This window comes from Taeniopygia guttata, chromosome 3 (genome assembly GCF_048771995.1).
Source record: "Taeniopygia guttata chromosome 3, bTaeGut7.mat, whole genome shotgun sequence".
NCBI classification, from domain to species: domain Eukaryota; kingdom Metazoa; phylum Chordata; class Aves; order Passeriformes; family Estrildidae; genus Taeniopygia; species Taeniopygia guttata.
The window spans coordinates 4,026,146-4,035,045 of NC_133027.1; the positions used below are offsets into that span (position 1 = coordinate 4,026,146).

The 8,900-nt window shown below is 44.2% G+C and overlaps 1 protein-coding gene across 1 annotated transcript; it reads right to left on the bottom strand.

Annotated features, from left to right (window-relative positions):
* Positions 1-6,346: 6,346 nt before the first annotated feature.
* Positions 6,347-7,895, bottom strand: IL17A (interleukin 17A). Its single transcript, XM_030269745.4, has 2 exons — positions 7,603-7,895; positions 6,347-6,920 (listed from the first exon to the last, which is right to left on the bottom strand). The coding sequence occupies exons 1-2, from the start codon at positions 7,893-7,895 to the stop codon at positions 6,683-6,685; spliced, it is 531 nt and encodes a 176-aa protein (XP_030125605.4). The 3' UTR covers positions 6,347-6,682.
* Between the last annotated feature and the right edge of the window lie 1,005 nt (positions 7,896-8,900).

Consider the following 8,900-nt stretch of genomic DNA (forward strand, 5'->3'; position numbering starts at 1 on the left):
TTCATTTTGACTGCACAGAAACCACTTTAAATCAGATCCACCTGGTGCAGGTAGACCCTGGGTTTCCTTCTCAGGGTGGGCCAGGTGAGTTGTTGGGTCCAGACAAATGGACCAGGTTGGATGGGGGTTTGGACCACCTGGGATAGCAAAAGGTGGCTGGGGATGGAATGGGATGGTGTTTGAGTTCCCTTCCAACCCAAAACATTCCACAGTTCTGTGATTCTACAATTCTTTGATGTCTCCTCTTGTTGGGACAGATGAAAGTTTGACAAGAAAGTTTAACAGATATGTATGCTTGGCAGTAAGATTTTTTTTGAATGTAGGATCTGAAGAAGGAATGGAAATGAAAGCAAATTTTGATATAGGAGAAAAGACCTGCTGAGCCAGTCTTACTGGATAACTAAGAAGGCAAAGGGTATGTTAGTTAGAAGGGGTTTTTATGGCTTAGAGCAAAGGATAAACCCACCACAAACAGAAGATGTTTTTACCAAGCAAAAAGATTCCACAGACAAACAAGACTGCCCATGTTGCAAGTAGAAAAAAGGTCTCAGAATTTTCCACTGCAAGAAAACTGAAAAACAACTTCTAGCTTCAACTGTAAGATACTAACATTTTGTGACTGGAGAATAGTAACATGAATATGACAACTATAGTAGTTATGATAGACTATAGGTAAAAGTAACAGTATAGATTGGTTTATTAAGATGCTCAGCAAATAAAAGTGTATAATGCATTGTAACCAAAATTAAGGGGTCTTCAGACTTGTCTGCAGCTGGAGCTGACAGCTGTAGGCACAGGCTCTGTCACCCACAACCCTGGACTGCTGTACCATCTTGGATACAATAAACTGCATTTTGAAGAGCTGCCTGAAGTCCCGCATCTCTCACTCAGGCTCTTACATCCTCTGGTGCTCTTTGTTGAGTCTGAGGTGTGTTCTGTGCCCCGTGGGTCACTGGGAGCCACTCCAACCATCCATGGGTGCCCTTCTCACTCCATTAGGAGCATCTGCACCATTTGTGGCAGCAGCTGTTTCGTTATGACCACCGAGCCAGCCCAGGGAGGCGTCTCCCGCTCTCCTCTTTCAGTAACCCCTGACCAGGAAATCGCAACCTGCTTCTTACTCCTGACCTACTTCTCTCCACAAACCTGCCTTGTGGGGCTGCCCTCACTTGTTTTTCAGGGAGAAAAATACTCTGCATCTCTCCTCTCAGTCATCGTTACTTTGACATGGGGTCCATGGCATCATCCTGTGCTTACCCCAGGAGTGGTCCTGACTGGATGGCTAATGAAGTAGCTAATTAGGAAAATACATAGGTGGCTAATTAAGGAAGTCTCACCCATGGGTCGTAAGGTTTTGCAGGCAGAGCACTCGACTGCAAACCACACACCACTCAGGGAGGCATTGCTTGTATGTGGGGTTTGTTTCCTCCTAATGGCATCATTCTTAGAGTGCAGCAGCTTGTAGATACAAGCCCGGTTATTTTTTGGATGCTGGTTTTTGCTGCCAGCAATCTATTAATTTGAGGGTTGGAACTAGATGATCTTTAAGGTCCCTTCCAACATAAACCACCCTGTGATTCCATGAATCAGCAAACATGACAAACAAATTTATGCTTCTTGTAAACAGCACAGTCATATCAGCACTGAGAGCAAGTGCAATTCACAGCCTTTGCTAAAGGCTTTGCTTGGTTTGTTCCTTTTGCAGCAGTGGCCCCAGACCCTGGGTGCCCAGCTGGGCATCTCTGGCTCTGGAAGGGGGCTTGGAGCAGCCTGCAGGGACTGGGATTGTTTTACTAGGAGAAGAAGACCCAGCTGGAGGTGTGGCAGCAGTGCCACCGTGTCTTCCTGTGACCTGCTGGGCTGAGCAGCCTCCAGTCACAGGTTGGTATCTGAGCCTCGTGGCCTTTCCTACTCCTTTTCTCCTGATTTCCTCTCTCTGATCTCCTGCCTTTGTTTTTCTGCTCACTGCTCCCCTTGGCCATGTGTTCTGGCAGCTGATCCTGGTGTGGCATCTCCCATGGGATGTTGGATCAAGCACAGTGCAGAGCCCCCTGCACTACCATGGGCTGGGGGGCACAGCAGTGACCCAGCATAGGTAGATGCCTCCTCCCAGACCTGTGCTGTGACCTGTGGTCGTGTTGACCAGAAAGTATCTCAGGCCTCTTTGGACCCCTGACCACAGGCAGGTGCTCCTGGGAGTGTTCAAAGGCCACAGCAACCTATTCCACAAAAATCACCGCTTTGGAAAATGTTACAAAATTAATTATGTAAAGAATGCAAAGGTGGCAAGCTAAAAGGTTGAAAAAACCCAAGAATTATCTATTTGGTAAGGCAGAGGGTTAATGGCTGGAAAACCGACATGGTTTATTGGGATTTTGACATTACAGGCAAAATTTTAAGGTGATGAGCAATTTTCTGATCAGTCCAGAAATTCTCTGGAAGAGTGATTTTCTGAGCAGTCCTGTGGGCATCTCTGGATTGGTGCCAACATGATGGGTACAGAGGATAAGTTTTTGTATCAACTGCAGATACTGGAGATGGCTCGAGAGACCAGACCACAAATGTGCTCCCATGTCACCATCACCTCCACAACAGGAGACTTTCCTTGACCTTCCCTGTGAGGGTGGTGAGGCAGTGGGAGAGAGAAGTTGTGGCTCTTCCATCCCTGGAAGTGTCCAGGCCAGTTTGGATGGGGCTTGGAGCAACCTGGGCTAGTGGCAGGTGTCCCTGCCCATGGCAGGAGGATGGAATGAGATAATCTTTAATGTCTTTTCCAACCCAAACCATTCTATAATGCCACAATCTCCTTTTGTTTCCATCTCCCTCTCCCTTTTCCTTCGATATTATTTTTAACTTTGTGCTCGAGAAGAATGAGTGGGCTGATTCTGCATTTTCTACTGTAGCAAGGCAGTGACAAAAAAGTCTCTAACCTGCCTAAAATGTCTGTGATTGTCTGGTACCACCTGGCAGAGCCAGAGCTGTTGGTGGGGATGGGACATGTGCTGGTGCTGGCTGTCAGGAACTCAGAGGATGCCAACCAGGCTCAGCACCAGACACAAACTACACTTTCTGCCTTTGCTGCTCACGAAGAGGAGTTCCAGGAGCTGGACTTCAGTGGTCCTTGTGGGTCCTCTCAGTATATTCTATGATTAAAAACATTTTTCATATTATCTAGATCTAGTTTTCATAGTTTCTAGTTCTAGTTCTTATTCCCCATACTTCCAGGGCTAGAAAGGGGCAGCAGGTTCAGGACCTCAGCTCATCAAAGAAGTCTCTTCTTGCTTTTGGTCTGTAACTGTTTATTCTTCTTTCAGAAAAGTGGCTCAGCTTTTCTACTTTTTCTATAACTTCAACAAAAGATTAAAAATATGTTTGACACACTTTGGGGCTCATAGAATGACAAAATGCTTTTTTCCTGGGCACAGCTTTCTATGAGTGAGTAAAATCAGTACAAACCATCATGTTTCTGTTTTATCTGCATTCTTAGTAAGCACAATATATTTGTATCATGATCAAGGTTCCCAGTTCTGGTAAATGACTAGAGATAGTTTATCTCCTCTCTAACATGATCCTATAATTTTTTAGGGTGGCTTTTTACTTCAGACTTCTGAAACTTCTGTTCTTGGCCTGCATTACAGCTGAATCCGCAGCACCTTTTAGAAGCATCTGGTTTCTATCCAGATTGCTTTGATAAGTGTCAATGATGAGCTTGATTATCTGCAAAAATCCAAGTTCAAACTTCCCCTTCTGGTGGGTTTTACTCACAGGTTGCAAAGTCACTGCTGCTCAGATTTTGCAAACTGAGATGAAACTGAAATGGGGAGCAGTGCTGGACTGGAAACTCTTATGTTGGAGAGGGTTTTGCAGCAATTTTGCCCCCGTTCCTCCAATGACAATATCATTTAAGAGCATCAAATTAGCAGAAATTTGCACTGAAACTCTTGAGAACAAGGAGGAGCAATCTTTACCTGTTGAACCCCAAACTGATAAGAGCTGTGCATAGGTGAAAGAGGAGCTCTACTCTCTTTAGTCTCTCATTGTGATCATTATTGACTGCAGAAGAATAAGGACACTGATGAGGTCACCCTTGTAATGATGCATTGATTTGGGATTATTCTGTGCCTTTCCAACTGAACATAGCAAGGAAGGAAATCAGTGAAGGAAGGTCTCTTGGATCATGGTGCTAGGGGTTAGGAGAGAACTTCCAGTAGGAAAGAAAACAGTCCTCTGGCCCTATAAATCCAGCTTATTAATTAACCTATTAAATGCTTCTGCAGGAGCATGTAGACCACCCAAGCAGCCTGTAGGTATGAGCACAGAGTTGTCCAAATAAATAAAAAGTTGTTCTGTCCTAAGGCTCAGATTTAGCTGGGTTGGTAATTGATTCAACAAAAATCATGCTGGTGCAAGGGAGACTGGTGTATCTTCACTAAGGCCATGTTGGACAGGGCTTGGAGCAACCTGGGGTAGTGGAAGGTGTCCCTGCCCATGGCAGAGAGGTTGGAAGTAAATGACCTTTAAGGTCCTTCCAACCCAAACCATTCCATGATGATGATGCTGGTCTGTGAAGTCTGTCAGCAGAAAGCTGTTGCTTTTCCATGCTCCAGCTATGTCATCTCTTTCTGACCTGGTTCTGAGTTTTTCCACCTCAGTAGAGCTCTCTCAGCACTTTCCAGTCCCCACTACCCATATGCCAACTCCAGCTAGTGGCACATGACTTCCAGGGAAGAAAGGGCTGGACTCTCTGTGATTTTAACAGTTGGAAGTTCCTTGGGCTAATTGTAGATAATTCGACAACACTCATTCTAGGAGCAGTAGGACATTCAAAGATTATCTAAACAACAAGGAAGTCAGTTATGTTTCAATTTTCCTGGACTGATATTTATATAATAAATTTGAAAACCTTGAAGGATAAGTGTTCCTTGATGTTTTTTGGTTTAGGATTTTTTTTAAAGTCCATTCTTTCTTAATACTTGTGGGAGGGTCAGCTGGGTTAAACTTCAGGAGCTGCAGGAGACCTTAAGGAAGAAGAACTGGAGATAAAGTCAGAAACTAGCTAAGTTAGGATCATATACACTCCTAGATTTCTATGTTTAAGCAAAGTTATATCAATGTTTGAAGGTAACTAATGGTGTAGGCAGGAGTTCATTGCTGTGATTGCAGGTACTGTGGTCAGCCTGAATTAATCAATATTTCCTTGGTCCAGTGTTTATCTGCCAGGTCAGGGAATGGTGTGGCTGTGCTGCTGTTCTAGTTTACAGGCTGACCCACCTCGAGTAGGTTAGGGAGGGTTTGGGCTCACTGGAATGGCTGGAGGGAAAAATCCCCGGTAGCAAAAGTTGGGATGATCACAGCTGGATCTGGAGAAGATGCTTTCACCGGAGAGGAACTTCCCTCTGGTTAGAGTCTCTCAGCCCTGAACTCTGTGTCTCCACAAGTTCTGTATTTGCTATTGCATTTGCCAGTGCCTCAGCGGGGCCACACCTCCCTGGGACAGCAACAAACAAAACATCCACATCTTCACCAGCCAGCCCTGCCCTCTGAAACATGGAACATGTTCACTGGGGCACTTCTAACCCAAGTGTGCTTTAAATAAACCCACCTGCTGTGCCAGACACCCACCCACGCAAGCGCCATCCAACCACAGCTGAAGTGCTGTGGCACGGTGCTCCACATTTGAAGAGCTGAAAACGTGTTGGAAGGACAGGAACACAGAGAAAATCACGATTGCAATCAGCCAGATGTGGTGAATTGCTTCAGTCACCCACCTGACTCCCGTGAGCCTTCTCCTGTGTGCCCAGGTGGTGCCTCTGCTCCACGAAAAATGGGCTGAGATGGGTTGGGCTGAGAGTCATAGGTAATTCTGGAGTGGAGTTAAAGCTCAGCAGTGGAAATGCACTTGCTGTTTTAGGGGAGGGAGTTTATTTCCCCCCAAATAAACATTTAAGGTGCTGTGTTGAACCCATCTTTACAAATCTGATTGGAAACAATCGGATAATTAGGTGGGTAACTGGGTAATTACCCAGTAGAAATTTCCTTTTTTGCTTGTCTGTTTTTAATCTCTTTGATACCACTTTATGAATAATTTCCCTCCAGGTATCTTAGCTTCTCTATTGGTAAAACGGTGTTTTCCCTATTTTTGTTTTTTTCTATGGGCTTTACATTCTACTGCTGCAGAGGTAGATGTTATCAAGAGAATTTAAGGATTTAACATTATGTAAGTCTCTTTTATGGTCATGATAGAGTGATTTCTTGCCTTATCAGGAACATTTCTTTAGAAAGAAAGGAGAATACCAAAGAGATTTTCACAAATTTTTTTTTTTATTACACAAAGATAAATAAACATTACCTTAATAGTTTAAAAAATATATATTAGGATAATACATTAATATCATGTTTTCCAACAGCATAAATAGATTTATATAAATAGACATTTCAAAATGTAAGCTAAGGATGGGTAGCGTTCCCATTACTTCTCAGCCTGGCACATGAAGGTGTCTGGATTCTGAATTTGTGGAGTGCAAGATTTTGGGGGAAAACATTACTTTTTAACCGAGACACCTAATTTTCAATATATTCTGATGTATTCCTGACAAATTTTATGGCTTGATCCAGCTTTTTGGAGGCCCCTTCCACACAAGAAGTTCCCTGTGGCTCCTTGCTCTTGCACCGCTGGCTCCCTTCAGGCCTGGTGCTGGACCAAGGGGGTGACGCACGTGCAGCCCACGGTGATTTTTTTCTTCTCCAGCCTGTAGGACTGCTGGCAGCCCTTCTGCTCCCTGCGCAGGACCAGGATCTCCTGCATGATGGGGACGGAGTTGAGGCTGTGGTCCAGCTGCCCCTCCGGAGTCACGCAGCGGGTGTGGCGGCACTCGGCGTCCGCGAGCAGCCGCGGGAAGCGGTCGTGGTCCTCGTCGATCCTGGGGGTTGGCAGCAAAGAGAAGGTTTGAATCCAAAAACATGATAGCCTGGATGACTCTGGGCTTCCTGCTTGGGAACCTGTGCATCATGAGGTGCATTGCCAACAGAGGGACAGCAGATTCTCCAAGACTGCAGGTTTTTCCGAAATAAAATGTAAGTAACTAAATATTGGATATTTTAAAACGTGTGGCTGGACACAACTGCCTTTGCAGAGGATTTGCTTCAAGCAGGCACTGATTTTGAAAGACTTATCAGAAATGATTTGAGCTTTCTAATGTGTCACTTCAACTAACAGACCCCAAATCCTTCAGTTCCTCCCCAAAACTTGAAAAGTTGGTGTTAAACCACTGCTGAATTTGGTGTAATATTAACCCTCTGAGGTATTTTATAATGATGTTTTACATAAAAAATGTTTTAGAAGATAAAGCTTGCCCCAGTATACAAATTAATTATTAAATTATAAAAGTTGTTTGCTTTGCCTTCTGTATATTGCCTACGCCATGTTGTTTTTTTTTTGTGCTGCTTTCTGTACTGATTCTCTTTCAAAGAGGATTATACAGACGTGGGTACCCTCATATTTCCAAAATCTCTCAACTGTAAAGCACTGAAAATAGAGATGAAAGTATTTTCCTTGTCCAAGGCATCCAGAGTTTTTCCAGGCCATAGGGGCAGGGCTCATACCTGTAATCCCAGGGAGCCAGAGAGCGGCTGCTGACGTCTGGGCTGGCTTTGGTGTCCTGGTTTGTGTTGCTGATGCTGAGGTTGACTCTCACAGTTTGGGGGAATTTTGAGTCTTTTTGGCTCAGGCATCCAGCAGATGCTTGCTTGAAGAAATTCTCTGGCTTGAGCCCAGACTTGATCACCTTCCCCTGGGCAGGACCGCTGGCTGACAGCACGGCCAGCAGCACGAGGAGCAGGGCTCTGAGCTGGAGGGAATTGGTACATTTAGGACAAAAGACAGGTTTGAAATTCATCCACTGTCAGCCTAACTGGTGGTTAAAGCCCCTACTGCAGGTTGGAGTAATTATGGAAAAATGTGCTCATCCACTTTTGCTCTCATTAACTGATTCTCACAGTGCTGACAGTTATAGTTACATCCAGTTGTAATCTGGCTGTAATGCTAAATTATAGAAAATAATATAATAGAGAAGATAGCAGAAAGGGTATAACAAAAAGAAAGACACTCTAAGGTTGAATTTTCAATGTATTTCTTGCCTCAGAAAATGCTGTGGGAGCTCATGTTACTGATGTACAGTCTCATTGCTGTCCCATGAGCATTCTCACATTTCAAGTTTTTTAATTATTAATGATTTAAACAAGCATTTTAAAGGTGGGTACAGATCCCTATTCCATCTATTAGAATTTAAATGAGCCTCTGTCAAACTGGGGGAAAATAAACTCAGAATTCAAGTTCTTACCAGAGAAGCGCAAAAAGTTGGAAACATCTTCCTTCCTTCTCTTACTGCTTCTGATGCTTATGCTGGGCTCTGCTGAGCTGAAGGTGTCTGGGCACATCTGCTGCTGGACCTTTTATAAGAGTTTCTGGGTTGTGCAAAGTAATTTGGAGTAGGTGTTTTTTCCCCCAACCTTAACTGTGGTTTCTGACCATAACCTAAATTAAGAAGTGTATGCATATAGGTTCCATTAACACAGGTGGAATACAGGATATATCTTAGATCTGTAGATGATGTCATTCCTTCAGCCATGTCACTCAAATGGTGACAAAACCACAAACAGTGCAAATTTGTGGGTGCAAAGTATTAAATTTTAAATTGGGATGCCATAGGTATCAAACCCAAATGTCGCTGGCACAGGTTTGGACCTGTTCACTCCTTGGTTGGGCACCTGTTTCACCCCAGACTGGGCAGGTGTTGGACAGCTGGCCACCATCAAATTGCTCTCATATTCTTCCCACTGGCTGCAATTTTTCTTGATGTCTGAGGAGCAATGTTCCTGCTCAAGCTCAATTCTCCTCTGAA

What these genes read in the sequence shown, in the direction of transcription:
- IL17A (XM_030269745.4), bottom strand. Translation starts at nt 7,895, where the DNA reads ATGAATTTCAAACCTGTCTTTTGTCCTAAATGTACCAATTCCCTCCAG. An exon ending in CTGGCTCCCTGGGATTACAG is followed by an intron (nt 6,921 to 7,602) that starts GTATGAGCCCTG and finishes GCCAACCCCCAG; the next exon opens with GATCGACGAGGACCACGACC.